At 33.7% G+C, this 16,776-nt stretch overlaps 1 protein-coding gene across 4 annotated transcripts in view; it reads right to left on the minus strand.

Annotated features, from left to right (window-relative positions):
- Positions 1-1,613: 1,613 nt before the first annotated feature.
- Positions 1,614-16,776, minus strand: part of LOC149481299 (Ig-like and fibronectin type-III domain-containing protein 2) — a 173,751-nt gene continuing 158,588 nt past the window's right edge. For all 4 annotated transcript variants that reach the window (XM_089705523.1, XM_089705525.1, XM_089705521.1 and 1 more), the window contains 11 exons: positions 14,953-15,058; positions 13,230-13,370; positions 12,405-12,583; positions 10,968-11,132; positions 7,377-7,500; positions 6,788-6,989; positions 6,012-6,184; positions 4,472-4,644; positions 4,041-4,124; positions 3,533-3,714; positions 1,614-3,104 (listed from right to left, as the gene is read on the minus strand). In XM_089705523.1, the coding sequence (XP_089561649.1) occupies positions 3,095-3,104; positions 3,533-3,714; positions 4,041-4,124; positions 4,472-4,644; positions 6,012-6,184; positions 6,788-6,989; positions 7,377-7,500; positions 10,968-11,132; positions 12,405-12,583; positions 13,230-13,370; positions 14,953-15,058 (1,539 nt within the window). In that variant the 3' untranslated portion in view covers positions 1,614-3,094. The remainder of the gene's footprint in view (positions 3,105-3,532; positions 3,715-4,040; positions 4,125-4,471; positions 4,645-6,011; positions 6,185-6,787; positions 6,990-7,376; positions 7,501-10,967; positions 11,133-12,404; positions 12,584-13,229; positions 13,371-14,952; positions 15,059-16,776) is intronic.

The following is a 16,776-nucleotide window of genomic DNA, read 5'->3' on the forward strand; positions in this document are numbered from 1 at the left end:
TTACATTGAAGTAAACTATTACGGGACTTTACGGGATTAATTCCACTATTATAATTCCTCTCATGAAAGCACTGCATTCAATGTTTGTTTTATGATTTACTAGCGGTCCGCCCCGGCTTCGCCCGTGGTACCTACATGTTTACGTTTTTTTTCAAAAGAACCATCCTCGTACTTCAAGGAATAGATTCCGCAGCGCACGCGATGACACAATGATATAGTAATGATATAATAATGTAAAATTTATAAAGAATTCCTTAATAAATTTTACACCTTGGGTTACATTATTGCATTTTTGGTAAGGATCTCTAATTTTTTTGAAAATGTAACATAGCCTATGTTGCTCAGTGCAGATGCGGCTTTCTAATGGTGAAAGAAATTTTGAAATCGGTCCAGTGGTTTATGCGTGAAAACCATACATACATACATAATTACAAACCTTAAACCCACATACCCAAAGGTTTATATCTCGTGACGAGATTTATATCTCGTGTCACAATGTTTGTCCTCAATGGACTCCTAAACCACTTAACCGATTATAATAAAATTCGCACACCATGTGCAGTTCGACCCAACTTGAGAGATAGGATAGTTTAAACATGTAGGTACCACGGGCGAATCCAGGGCGGACCGCTAGTATTAGAATAGATCTTGATCTAAGTTAGGTTAGATAATGTGTCGAAGTATGGTCGAACTAGTACAAAGGTTTCTATTTTTTAAAGGACCAAATAACGTATTATTTTAGAAGTCTAGGTTAAAAGGATTTATAGGTTTTGCTAGGAAGAGGTCTCTTATGTGCGCTAAAACCTTTTTCAGACGCTTTTGGGAAAGTAAACTTTAGTCGTTCAATACCTGGTGAAATCCTTTTAAGTATTTTTATGTATTTTCTTGATGTATTGTTGATACTCAGTTAAGTTGTATGCTGAATAATGCAGTAAGTTTTTGTTTTTTCCATAAATATTCTACATGTCATTTTATTCGTTTGTGAAATATTTTTTAATAAATTTACTATCCTTATTTATTACAATAATAGTAAATAATATTAGTAGATTCCGTTTTTGTAGGAAGAACTGTGACTTGTTTAAAGGGGAAGGAAGTTTCCAACAGATCGTGGGTACTGGGTTCGATTTCTGGCGGATGTAAAGGTTGTCGTGAAAAATTTGATTTGTAGCAATAATATCACAAGTTGTGTTTATGTATTAATAGCTAGTATATTAATTCAAAGTGCATTAGAGCATAAATAAATACTCTGTAAAATTTATCTTGTATATTTGGTAGACAGGTAAATGACAGGCGAGACAGACGCCTGTCCAGACATAGACTATTCACTAAGCTAAGGCTCTTGCTCAAAAAATTGTACCTAATATTATGATCTTATATATTATTTTTACCCGAATACAAAAGAAGAATGGTTATGTTCAAGAGTGTATGTATGAATGTTCATTTATTTAACAGCCCAAACCGCTGGACGGATTTTGACTTATGAGGAGTCGTTGCAATCTCCCGAGTAGTCGTTTATATGAATTAGCAGTTGGATTTTTTGTTTTCATTATAATAATAACAATACTTGTATAAAATAAGGTTTGTGTTAGTAAGGTGAAATAAAAACACAAAAGTAATAATTTATATTTTTTATTATTATTTACAAATCTAATCACATCGGTCTTTCTTACCTAAATAATGGTTCCAGTAAAAGTTTTAGAGACAGAAATGTAATGTATATATTTGATGTATCCCGCGTTTTTATGAATCTAAAACTTTTGCTAGATCGTACACGAATTATCTAATATTATACACTAATAATCACAATCTTTGTCTGAGCAAACACACAAAAAGATTACGCTGCGTATGCGCAAAATATAAAATACAAAAAAAAAGACGTGTGGCACTCGGGGACTGCCGCGGTAAAGCTATTGCATAGCATGCCTTCAAGCCACACCTCCGTGTCCGTCGGAGTGGGGAGCGTGAGGTTTTTCGTTACGTAATTTCTGGATTCGGTCCCCGCGCTCAAGGCCCACGATAGAAGCTATGCAATAGCTTAAAATAAAAAATACAAAGTCTGGTCGAAAGTTTGAAAACAAAATATTTTTAGCAGATTATTTAAAACCATAATAAATCAAATTTTACTCAGAAAACATGTTAAAAAGTGTAAAAAGATATTATTAAAAAATTATATTCAACGCATGCGCAGCGTGTGAAAACTCAGTATAAAGAAACAGGGTAACTATCAATGAAAATAGAGAAAAATTATCTTAAAATAAATTCATTTTAGAACAAAACAAGATTCAAGTTCACCCGTTTCGTACTAATCCTACATTCTACGGAATGTATTTACAATATTCGATCGATAACAGGCCGATAATCACTAATATATAATATATACGTAATTTTACATTTATTCTACTATATATTGTTCGAAGGCACATTTTTTATAGAACGATCTAATATATTTTTTACAACATATCTACATTTTTTTGTAACGGCCTCTTCACACTCATTCGCGTTGGAATGTTTGGGGTAACAGTGTGAAACGGCCCTTATGAAGGTCAATATAAGTTATTTTGTATTTGCAATAAGTTGCAACTATTGCTTTAATGTTTCGTATTTACTATATTCGCTTATGAAAAGAAAGATAATATTTAAGTATATAGACATCTTATTTTTGGTTTTAATCACATTAACTATGGAAAATATATTGCATTTCTATTTACTAAGCTCCGCTCGTACCGCGCTGTTTACAAAATAAAATTCACTATGAATTTGAGGAAAATTTACAACAAAATCTTAGTTTCCAAAAGTTTAAACCTACAAAAGACAGCAGACACTGCATCATTATATTCAATACTACATAATTTTGACCTCATTGTAAAGAAAAATTTGAATCCATCCATCTACCCTCAGTTTTGTCAATCACAAAATGCCGCGACAGTTATATCACACCAAAACGTCTGTTACAATAGTTACACGACTGTGACGTATTAGTGACGTCACATGGCGAGGCTATATAAGCCCGCGCTCGGGCGGGCGCCGCTCAGTGCTCCGGCGCGACGCGCGCCGACAGCCGCGGCGAGCGGAGCGGCGAGCGGCGCGCCGAGGGCTATTTCAGTCTTTTGGAAAAAGAAAAAAAAATTGAATACGGATAAATTATAAGGCACAGAAAAAAATATTTTTATTAAGAATAAATTTATTAGGCAATACCATTTATTAACAGCATCACAGGAAAATGTAACAAAAATAAAAGGCACTCTGAAAGATAAATTACCACTATAAAAAATATCTTTATTGAGTACAAAAATTAATCGCAAAAGCAAAGAGGCAGATGCTGATGATAAAATTAGTCACCACCGCCCATAAACACTAGTAAAACTGGTAGGGTTACTGCTGCTCTGCCGGCCTTTTAATGAAAAGTATGCTCTCCATAAACTAAAATACTTCTAAAAAAATCATCCAAATCTGTTCAGTGGTTTAGGCGTCAGTTTTTTGTTGAATCATTATTAAATAGTTATTTATTCTATTTAAACTTTTTAATAGTTACCTTTTAAACCCAGCCCCATCCTGTCCAAGCTTGAGCTCCTCATACAGCGTGGGGTCCACTTCCCTCGCGGCCGGTATCGCGGTGCTCGGGTTCTGTAGCGTCTCCTGTCTCCAGGCTGTGCTGTTTGAGATGCTGTTTGCTACCCCGTTACCATTTGCTGTGTTTCCGTTTGGTACTGTACCCTGAACAAGATAGATTGGAACATGATACATATGTAGGAAAATATGTATGTATTGGGATTTTTTTTAATCAAGACAATTTTTCACACACGGCACGATCTGATCCCACACTAAGCTTTTGTTGTGGAAACCAAATCGCTGATAAATATACATATGTAATTTTAAATAAATACTTATATAGATAATAATTAACACCCAGACACAGAGCAAACATCTATGTTCATCAATCGAATATTTGCCCTGGGTGGGAATCGAACCCACGACCTCTGGCTTGGAAGGCAGGGTCACTACCAACTAAGCCAACCGGTCAGTCAATTATAATAACTTACGTTTACAACGTTATCTGGATTTGGTTCTCTCAAATAGCTGGGGTTTTCAAATGCAACTCCTCCTTGAGCCTTGAGTCGCAGATTCTGTAGAGGAAAAAAAAGAATCAGATAAGTACAATCAGAAGAAATGAAAAAATTAACCACAAAGATATATAATGAAATGTCCCATGTTATCTTTGAATATAACATATCACATTTCAAGTTTTCATTCAACCATATTATTTCACCTTTTCATCACAATCTTTACCATCGAATTTTGCTTCTTTCCCATTACATTGTTTTTTTCAAAGAAACCGTGGGTTATGTTGGATATTTTCCAATAACCAAGTCTTACCAACTTTCACTTCAACAAAGTTTACTCAACCATTTTACCAAGCTTACCACATTTGTAATACTTTCCGATGCCTAACCAAACCAACTCTACCTCTTACCTTCCGATGTCTATAATACAGTCCAGCAGCTAGCAGTATAGCAGCGACCAGTATACAAGCCACGGCCCCGCCGACAGCTGACGCGGTGTTCGAGCCAGAGCCTGGTGCTGCAGAGGCTCCAGGCTCTTGGCCCGCGGTTGTGAACATTATGGACTGGCTGAGGGATGATGTTCCTGGGGATTTGAAATTTAAAACTTTTTTACGCGATCAAAAATTTAAGATGATATTCACAGCTTAATAAAAGGTTTGAGTTTGAATTTTAGGGGAGTACCACAAGGATCAATTCTGAGACCGTCACTTTTTATTCTAGGTGCTGGGGATAAAAGGGCAAATACTTAACGTATACAAAATTGCAAATACCGTACCCTACCTTACCGTATGCGGATAACATACAGTAAAATTTAGTGACCGATTTTGATAGTAAAATGATCTAAAAAAAATATTAACACGTTCACTGCGGCATGTCCAGTATCGGGCCATCAGCGACTACACCACAGTGCGGCGCCCAAAATCGCAGTTTTCACCGTGGTGCGGCGAGGTTTTTTATATGTTAATCAATGACTAGAAAAGAGACAAATATATTTTTGTGATCACAGTTTGAGGTAGGACTCAATTTCGTTTAAAAATCGTATGGCAAAATATTGGACTAACGCATAGAAAAGAAACCATTTCTTTTGTGTGCGGCATGTCAAATATTTTGCCATGGACAAGCACCTCATGCCGCACTGTACTGCGAGCGCGCCGCGTGTCAGTCTCGCATAGTGATGCACCAGGACCGAAGCACTTTTCTTTTGAGTTTTTTTAAATGACAATGATACCTTAGAGGCTTTAGTTTTTTTACTTTCTTTTATTTCGTAGCATAAATGCAAAAATGTGATGACAGTTGTGAAAATAATATAAAACATTAAAACAATAGTTACTGAACAAATTAAAACAAAATTTACTGAACAATTTCCTGATAGTACTCTATCAAGTACCTTGTTTTATATGTGTTTTTTTTTGTATCGACGATCTCGTTATCTGTTAACAAACAGACTGAAATATACAAAATTGATTTATATCGATATCGATGTTTTATTTTACAGTGTTTCCCATCGCTATTACTGTAAACATGCCGTACCAACGAAGTGCGGGATGGCAAATAATTTTTCACAAAATCAGGGGTTTACATTTTCCCTCATATCTTTTAAACTATTGGGTCAAACTAAAAGCTATTTATGCGGTATATACTAGACTATATATACTATTATCTGTAAAAAAAATTTTTGAAATATCTTGAAATTTCATGAAATTATTAACCTTCAAAGTCAGAAGGTGCGATGTGATAAAAATGGCTCATGACGCACAGTGGTGAACTTGCCGATGTGAAGTATGGAAGACATGCCGCAACAACGGTAAGTTTGGCATTTTAGGTGCCGCAGTGAACGTGTTAAAATTGTCAAAACAGACAGAGGTTGTGTTTTTAACTTTATCCTTTTAATTTTGATATGCCTGAAATATAATCAAATATGTTACAAATGCCTTAAAACAGTCCACTTACCAACATCATTAGCAGCCTTAACCACGCATTCATACCGCACGTCATCTTGCAAGCCAGTTAGTACTACACTCGTCTCACTAGTGTCAAGTTTCTCTGGCACTTTGGCCCCATATGCCCGCCAGAACACCCTGTATAGGTATACTGTTTGCGGGTTCTTTACTGGAGCATCCCAACTGAAAAATGTTTGGTATTAGTACTATTTTAGATTTGAGTTAATGTTTGTATTTGAGACTAAGTAATATAATTATTTTAAAGATTTCCTAGGCTTTTCCTGTGCTCTGAAGAAAGTCTAATGTAATAGCAAGAAGTAATTATGTTCTGAACAATTAATAATAATGGGAACTGCTTTAAAATGAGGCTTTGTTAATCTGATTGACTGTAATTGTATTTTTTTAAGAGTTTTTTGACTTTTCCTTTGCAGAAGAAAGTCATATTTAGTAGTTAGAAGTAATTTCATTCTGAACAATTGATAAGAATGGGTACTGGTTTATAATGAGGCCTTGCAGAACTTTCAGCTTCAATGGTAAAATGAGGTCATGTATCGAACAATTAAATGCTGGAAAGAACCGTTTAAGACAATCTTAGTTTAATTATAATCGTAACAAGACTTCTCGTTTCCCATAAAATTTTTGGCACCAAATTGCGAGTCTGAAATGATACAATTTATAGTCTTCTTCGGATCAATACCTATAACTGATATGCTTTACCTTTACCAAATATAACTTTTTCGAATGCAATTCAGGAGACCTATAACTTTGTTTGAGTCACTATCTCACCTCAACAAAACAGCATGAGGCGTAGGCGCGACATGTGCCTTCAAGTTCCGTGGAGGCCCCGGGAGCTTCGCCCCCGCGTCCCTGAAGCAGGCGAGCGCTCGTCTCGCGTGCTGCAGCGCGCACGTGCGGGACACCGGCCCGCCGCGACACAGCTCGAGGCAGTTGCGGGGCACGCCCCAAGATGCGCAACAACCACGATGGTCTGATATTTATTTATAACACTTTATTTCACAAACTAAGTTATGACAGAAATAACATTAATTAAAAAAAATACGTGATTTTGAAATTAAAAATTAATATGGTATCAGAACAAGAAAAATGATAAGGTAGTTGTTTAAAATTGTAATGGTGATACTAGTGGCAAGTGTACAAAAATTCTATTCAAAGAGCTATAAAATATTAAATACTTCAATCTGATTTATTTTTGTATCGTTTAAATTCGATTAGCTATACCTACTTGATGCGATTGATTTTCACTACACAATCAGAAGAATATGTTAAAGAATTTATGAATTATCAGATTTTTTTATCTAAAATCTAGGTCTATTAAACTTTATAAATTAATCACCAATACTACACACATATTTACCTGAGCCATCAGCAGCACACTTCATAAGTTTCTCGAAGTCATCCATGCACTCCGGTCGGTCCATTATATTGTCCATATCAAGGTGGAAGCTGCAGGCGTCTATGCACGATGATGATACATTCATCTAAACAAAATTTACAATCATTTAATAATTTAGTCAAAAATAAGGATAAAGATATAGCAAGGAACATTATAGTATGAGATTTGTAATACGCCAAGTCAAGGACAAAGCCTTCTTGGTACTTTTGTAAACGCGAAAAACAAATATAGTCTATTTAAACAGCAAAACCGATCATGATTCTTCACTTTTATAATAATTCCCGTTGTTCTAAACCCTTTAGCAGCTCAAATATTAATCTCTTATTCCTAGAAAACCCGAAATTCTGAGTTAAAATTTCCACGAATTCGGTTTTCAATTGGCTTTATAACCTTTACCTAATTCAATGAGGCTTTTGATCCTTTCTACGCCTGAGGGTATCAGTATGATCCTCACTACACTAATATATTATTACGTAATGAAAAATGATAAATGTGTTTAGTGCAAGTTAAGTAAGTAACTTACTAAGTGTTTATTACTCATTTGAACACTTAAAATTTGGAATATTCGTCAATTTTAATTTTTAAAAATTACCCAATATTTCGATCTTTATTACAAACTAAATTTCCGCCTGCGGCTTCTCCTGCGTTTTCAAGCCCGCATAGTTCCCGTTCCTGTGGGATTTCCGGGATAAAAAGGGGGTAGTTACTCTGGGTCTTCAGCTACCTCTACATACCAAATTTCATTGTAATCGGTTCAGTAGTTTTTGAGCGAAAGAATAACAAACATCCATCCACATCCATCGCGTTTATAATATTGGTAGGATGAATAATATAATAAATATATATGATAAATAATACGCTTACAAATGAATACCTAACTAAACTCCAAGTTTTTCTCTTGCGTCATTGATTCGGCTCGTTTACAGCCCTTTGTATTTATAATCTGTAAAGGTTCACAGCATTGTGAAACATTTTCTTTTTGCGATTAACTTTTGTTATCGTTCCATTCTAACTTTAAGGTTCTAAATTTCGTATTCTTTACAGCTGATGTTAATTTAAACTCTTGAAATTAAGCTTCAAAGTTTCACGATTGTCGATTTGATAAATTATAAATACTTATTTATTTATGTAACGAATTCTCTGAGCAATGTGTTTAATCCTTCTTAACACGTTCACTGCGGCATGTCCAGTATCGGGCCATCAGCGACTACACCACAGTGCGGCGCCCAAAATCGCAGTTTTCACCGTGGTGCGGCGAGGTTTTTTATATGTTAATCAATGACTAGAAAAGAGACAAATATATTTTTGTGATCACAGTTTGAAGTAGGACTCAATTTCGTTTAAAAATCGTATGGCAAAATATTGGACTAACGCATAGAAAAGAAACCATTTCTTTTGTGTGCGGCATGTCAAATATTTTGCCATGGACAAGCACCTCATGCCGCACTGTACTGCGAGCGCGCCGCTTGTCAGTCTCGCATAGTGATGCACCAGGACCGAAGCACTTTTCTTTTGAGTTTTTTTAAATGACAATGATACCTTAGAAGCTTTGGTTTTTTTACTTTCTTTTATTTCGTAGCATAAATGCAAAAATGTGATGACAGTTGTGAAAATAATATAAAACATTAAAAAAATAGTTACTGAACAAATTAAAACAAAAGTTACTGAACAATTTCCTGATAGTACTCTATCAAGTACCTTGTTTTATATGTGTTTTTTTTTTGTATCGACGATCTCGTTATCTGTTAACAAACCAACTGAAATATACAAAATTGATTTATATCGATATCGATGTTTTATTCTACAGTGTTTCCCATCGCTATTACTGTAAACATGCCGTATCAACGCAGTGCGGGATGGCAAATAATTTTTCACAAAATCAGGGGTTTACATTTTCCCTCATATCTTTTAAACTATTGGGTCAAACTAAAAGCTATTTATGCGGTATATACTAGACTATATATACTATTATCTGAAAAAAAAAATTGAAATATCTTGAACTTTCATGAAATTATTAACCTTCAAAGTCAGAAGGTGCGATGTGATAAAAATGGCTCATGACGCACAGTGGTGAACTTGCCGATGTGAAGTATGGAAGACATGCCGCAACAACGGTAAGTTTGGCATTTTAGGTGCCGCAGTGAACGTGTTAAGATATCAAATTTTGGATTTCTCGTTTCTCCTTTAGTAAATTATTATTGGATAGGATGATGTAAATTATATCTTGAAGCATTAATTTTTGAAGCTTTAATTTTTAGTTTATTTCGTATACGAATGTATATACGTTCTACTAAAGATCCCGAGTCTAAAAGAGTTCAATTTGATATGTTTATGTGGATAATGGATATTATATTATCAAAACCAAACAAACAAAATCCAAGTCTAATGGAACATTACTTTATAATAACATTAAAAGATTCACAACAAAATTCGTTTAACTTTTTCTCTAACTACCCGCCCGATGTCAATTTATAAACTGAAATAAGATTGACTCAGCGATAACAAGTTTTAGGTTCAGTAAGGTTTCATCAAGACTTGTTTATGGGTCATTTATATAGAAAATACAAAATAAAACAGAGGCGTTAGTAATATCATTTATAATGTAAGCTTGGGCGGATCCATTTTTGTGATTTTGATTTATTCGATTCATTTCCACTCCGAATATATTATAATTACTTTTTATACACTGGATAATTCATAAAAAGCAATTGTAACAAAAATTCAAGGTACGCTTAGCAAAAATTTGATTTACTAGAGATTATAATAAACTAGCTTTCCACCCCCGGCTTCGCCCGCTTTGCCTAAAACCTAATAAATTATACACTAAAACCTTCCTCGAGAACCACTCTATCTATTAAAACAAACCGCATCAAAATCCGTTACGTAGTTTTAAAGATTTAAGCCTACATAAGGACATAGAGACAGATAAAGCGACTTTGTTTTATACTAGAAAGAAAGAAAGAAAGAAAAGACATTTATTTCTAGATAAAGGTACATACACACACAAGAAGAAAACACAAAATAGAAGAAAAAAGAAAGTACGATACATAATAAAATTAGACATAAATTAGACGCCATGTTTGTTGAGAATCTGGTACTGTGTGTGCACTGCATTTCCAGAAAAGGGTCTTGACTCAGCTTTCTGCCATAATCGCAGCAAGCTGCGACTACAGCGCTGGTATTCTGTCAAGATACTATGTAGTGAAGAAGCATCCAGACTCAACTCTAATAAGCGTTCATTTAATAACACTTCTTTTAGAGACACTTGAATCGTAATAACATAACATTTACCATAATATACTTTCAAATCACAAACAGACGATTTTTATGTACTTCTCCATCATTTATTTATTCTTACATCCTATATGAATAAGCATTACCAATTCCGTCGCCAAGCTGGAGAACTCGAGGTTTTGTTAAAGGGCAAGGAAGGTTCTTATGGAAAAAAGACATGAAAGGGGCAATAGGGCAGAACTACATCTGGCAAGGCAGTTTGTACACAATATAGACTTAATTTTAATAATTTTAATTTCCTTTTAAATTCTCACATACCTGAGTACAACACTCCGTAACATTATGATGTGCAGAACTGCGCAATCGCACGGACACGGGTCGCAGCGTCTTCCCGAACGCGTTCTCCGCGTGACAGAAGTAATCACCTTCATCTGTTTCTGTGATCTTCTTTATTGTTAAACGCATTGTGTATTTTGTTGGTTCCTGTTGGAAAGGTTATATTTTATAATTTTTATTTTTATTTTTTTTTTAATTTATGCGCTGATTTAGTTTTATATGTCGAGATATTTAAAGTTGAAAATAAATCGCGTTTGAAATCTTTTCCGTGTATTTTATAATAAAATGATTGAATGGAAAATCATTCCATTGAATCATTCCTTGATTTATCTTTAGAGGCTTTAATTCACAGTTACTAAAACATAGGAGCTACGAATAGGAGCTACGAATGAATTTTCGTAGTGGCTCTACGCAATGCATATTTAGATTAAACTATGTTTTTAGCTAAATTTGTCATAACGTAGTATAGATATTAAGATACACGTTGAAGTGAGAGTACATTTAAAATAGCAACTCAATTTTAATAATTTTATCATTATTTTTAACACTATTCAGCATTATTAACCTATATATAAATAACACTCTTATTACTTAGAACATAATATACAAATAATATGCTAATACACATGAGTTTAAAATTAAATCGTTTTCATATAAAACGTATAAACAACAGAAACGAGATAAACGCTTTTCCCAGTAACTTAAAAGCGACGTATTTAATGAAATTCTTCCAGGAATATTGCAGAGATTGTGAATGCTTCAGAAAAGTTAATAGGCTAATTAATCCAATTTTCTGCTTGAAATAAAGTTTATTGTAGATCAACAAACATCCAGGTATGCAATGTTATCAATTAAGTAACAGCTTTAAAGTGTATTAACGGATTGGAGGAATTATTTCGTTTGTAAATTTAATCTGAAAACGTTTTTGAGTTTATTTCCTGTTAACGTTTTCGTATCATCGTTTTACGAATGTAAAACAGTTATTTTAATATGGAATTATAGCCGAATAAAGTGCAGTTCTTCTTCTTCTTTTTTGTCTATGGCCTTCCCAATCCCATAAAGTGCAGTTTATTGATAATTAACATCTTATCAGATACTACATTCATGTACTACTCTGATTATCGTGGCGTAATATGGTCTTATATAGCCTTCCTCTTATTTTTTTAATTAGATATTTTATAGCAGTATGTATCGTTATAAGCACAGTAAGTGTTCGAATCACTAACGGGCTAAATAACCCAGGAAAAATAGAAGAATTCTTCGTATATGAACGTTAAAAATTTAAAATGTTTAAATTAATAAAATTCACAACATAAAGTGTTAAACCAATCAGACATACCCATCGTTTCTAAAAAATATGATTACTAGTTTTAATAACACAGTATACAGAAAAGTTTAAAAAAATTATCCTTAAATTACCTCAAGATCGGCTAACAGCTGAATACTATAATTGGGTCCATCTATAACGGGCGTCCTGCCGCTGGGGTCTCTCCAGAACGCTACAGTTGGTTTGGGCAACGCTTCCACACGACACTCGAGTATTACGGAGTCCCCGGCCGCGGCCATTGTTATACCAGAGGCTTGGATTGTTGGTACGTCTGTAGTAAAAGTTAATAAATATGTAGGTAAGGGTGAATTTGAAGGTTTAGGTACAGAATTGTTGATAAATATGTGTCAGAGTAGAAGAAGAAGAAGAAGAATCTTATAATAAATAAATACTAAACTTTTGCTCACAATATATTGCTCTTTCAAAATATCTAAGTTTCATTACTGGCCGTGAAAGTTCATGACGCTCTAGTCCATACAAAAGTAACCAAAACTTTTGCTGTATTTATTCTTTAAGGTTTATAGTATCAGGCTTTGATCGGGTCTAAAGTGTGATCAACAGGTATGTTAAAATTTAAAAACAAGTAATCGTATGGCAAACATAATGATAATGGAAAAATGGGGGAAATTAAGTACCCTAGTTGATTCAATAATTTGGTCCAGATACCTGGGTAGTTTTGCCAAAAAAATTCGGGTGTTTAAAAAAAAGAGTGATTTTTCAGATTTTGCTCTGAGCTCTACCACGTATCTTTTCCGCTTGAGCTGCCATTTGAAAAAAAGCGTCCAGTCAACCTATATTTTTGAAACAAATTACTGGAATAATTGCATATTTATAGCGTGACCTACATAAAATTTCAAATACATAATCACATCTAGACACACATCTACAGGAATAAAAACTCAATAACCAAAACTCACGCGATATATTGATCTTGCGCGACGCCTGCATCGGCGTGCCGTACCCGTTGTCCGCGTAGCACGACACCTGCGACATGTCGCGCGTCACGTTGTGGATCACGGTCACCATGTGACGGGTTACCTCTTGCCGGACTAGGCGGCCTGTGACGGGTTGAATTGGCATTTTTAATTGTTATTTGTTTTATGGTTTAAATCTATATATATAAAACTCAAAGGTGACTGATATAGTGATCTATCAACGCACAGCCCAAACCACTGGACGTATCGGGCTGAAATTTGGCATGCAGGTAGATGTCATAACGTAGGCGTCCCCTAAGAAAGGATTTTAGAAAATTCATCCCCTAAAGGGGTAAAATAGGGGATGAAAGTTTGTACGATGAAAATTTATCTTTTCCACGCAGGCGAAGCTGCGGGCAACAGCTAGTCTTAATATATACTAGCGGTCAGCCCCGGCTTGCCCGTGGTACCTACATGTTTAAGCTATCCTATCTCTCAAGTTGGATCGAACTGCACATGGTGTGCGAATTTTATTATAATCGGTTAAGTGGTTTAGGAGTCCATATTAAGATAATATAATGGTTAAATATGGGTAATTTTTTATATCACATTATTAAATATGTTTTAATGTAAAGAAATAACTTTAAAATGTGAATATGTAAGATGTTACAACGCATAGTTGAATTTAATTTATGAAAATGAATTTTGAGTTACTAGATTTTATATTTACAAATTGTGTTTTTATTTCTTTAATTAAAAGCGTCGAGTTTAAAACCCTTATTAGTGAAGCAGATTACGAAGGCAGTTTATTGTGTCAAAAACTTGAAGTGAAAGTAATTAAAACGCGTTTATTACAGTCGTGTTAATTATAATTAAATATTTAAGAAGCGCCGTGCGTCGTTTAATGAGACAATTGTTTACCGACAAAAAACGACATTGGAGCTTTTTGTGAAATTCTACGTAGAATTTAAGATATTTTAATAATTTGTGAGAAATATTAAAACTAAATTTTATTAAATTTTGCACATTTAATGAAAAGTTGTACTACAAAAGATTTGTAAAGAAAATCGAAAGATGAACTTTGAAATGTGACAAGTTTTCAAGCGTATCTTGGCGTGAAATGGTTCTATAGTAGTTCATCGATCAAGTACCATTTAGCACAAAGTTACAAAGATTCACGTGGCATTAAAGAACGAAATCACTATTAAATAGATTTTAAATTTACATTTAACTGGATTTTTTCATTTAGTTTTCGATCTGTAAATTGGAATACATCATTTATTTACATTTAGGTATTCTTCTTCATTTTTGAATAACAAAATGTCTATTTAAATTAAAGAGCTGTACCTACATTAATTACATGTTTATTTTTGTCTTGATAGTTTAGGACCAAAATAATTGGATTTGCAATGTGTTTCTTCCTACTATATGATACCTACTAGAAGGTTCTGGAACGTCACTTTCCTACGATATAATTCTAGAACATCCTCGAACATACTTGTACCATTAAATTACATAATCCATACTAATGTTATAAATGCGAAAGTAACTCTGTCTGTCTGTCTGTTACTCAATCACGCCTAAACTACTGAACCAATTTGCATGAAATTTGGTATGGAGATATTTTGATACCCGAGAAAGGACTTAGGCTACCTTTTATTGCGAAATATGTACCACGGGCGAAGCCGGGGCGGACCTCTAGTTACATATAAAAGTAATTTCTTACCAGATATATAAAGTGATATAGTAGGTGTAGGTGTGCCCATCGCGATGCAAAGGATCGTCATACTGGAGCCTTCCACCACCAGGTTCACGGGATTTATTGTAGGCGGCTGGAAGAAGTTCTGGGTTTAGATATTGGTTTTAATAAACGAGATTAATGTTTTATAGTCGTTATAAACCGCCTTTAAAAAAAGGATTGTCAATTTGGTGGGTATAATTGAAGTGAAACTTCTTTAACGGGGTTGGAAAAAAATTTAGTGTACCACGCGTGATTTGATGTATTTCTGGTAAAGTTGCATATAGTAAATTTTTGAAATTACTATAATATGAAATTTTTGAAAAATAAGGCCATAAAGAAGATTCACTTCTTACGTGTGTACACTAGTACACGCACACATTTTTTTATTTTAAGCTTGTGATAATCCTAGGTGTAGTAATATATTTAGGAAATACAAAGTGTAAAAATACAAAGTGTATTCTATTGAGCTAGCCTTCATAGTAAACCGTGAAGAGATAAACGATTTTCATCAAATTAGCGTAGACTTCTTATCAATATAATTGTGAACAAAACAGGAAAGGTTCTACAATTTGTTCATGCGAAATAAGTTCCTAACCATCTTATTATTTTACTAGTAGAAAATCCACAATATTCCTGAGTGACAACTATATAACTAGGATAATTTAATATTTAATTTTTGTACTAAGTCTGAAGACGGAACGAGTTGCCAGTAAAGAATAAATACGACAAAGACATTAAAGAGCTTTCTATGCGATTACATTAATTCTATAAAATAATGTTTAGCAATAATTCCAGTATAAACGAAGTAATTAATTAACATTAAGGTATAGATTAAAACCGCTGACACGAGCCAATGAGCAATTATTTCATTAAAACTTCCGAGCTCATTATGGGCTGAGTTTTATCGCTAAAATTATTAATGGCACTCATTATGATATTAACAATCTAACTTGGATAGTTAAAGATATTCTAAGCTAAAGTTTTTGGGGATAAATAATTGAGGTCATAATCTTAATAGCCAGGAATTGTTTTTAGGCAATCTATGTTTCCACAAGTGTCTAAGATCCATAGCAGCGTAATTCTCTTGATAATATTCAACACTTAACTAAAACTTGAATCGAATTACCAGTCAATATTATAGTTTAACATTTATAATGGTTTTGATATATGTATATTTTCAACAGTAAAATTTTATTTTTAAATAAAAAAAAGGCGACCATGAGGTGGAATTCTTACCTATGTCTTTTGCTGTACCGTGGTAACGCCTAAATATTTTTCTTATCATCACTCGTATAATTTTTATTATTATCAATTTATACTTGTTAAGTTTGAGATTACTAAAAATAGACAAATCCGAGACGGAATTAAAAAAACATCATAACAAGGTTTTATGTGGAAAATCACTGTGCACGAAATAATAATGATTGATGAATATCTTTGTACGAAAACAACGTAAGAGCGATCGATGTTCCACGTGATTCGCAAAATTTACAATGACGAGGTGAAAATTTCATTATCACCCCTCTAATTAGCTACCTTATAAGTGTTGTCGTGATATTTATTATGTTATATAGGTTCAGTTATGTTTGTTTACGCATGGATAATTAAAATATTAAATAACAAATAGAAATGTTATGTTAAGTATTTATAACTTTGTAACTTTTAATTACTGATAAGTTAAGTTGTAATAACGTAGTTTATAGTTACTCTGTATTAATATGGATATGGAATATTTTATATGTTATTCATAATATGACAAAGATACATATTATGTATCTTTGTTAAAGTCTCTTTTAGGTATAAATTCAA

This window comes from Colias philodice, chromosome 17 (assembly GCF_061535455.1).
Source record: "Colias philodice isolate Cphi_HAF_F1 chromosome 17, ilColPhil1 Martin Lab GWU primary, whole genome shotgun sequence".
NCBI classification, from domain to species: Eukaryota; Metazoa; Arthropoda; class Insecta; order Lepidoptera; family Pieridae; genus Colias; species Colias philodice.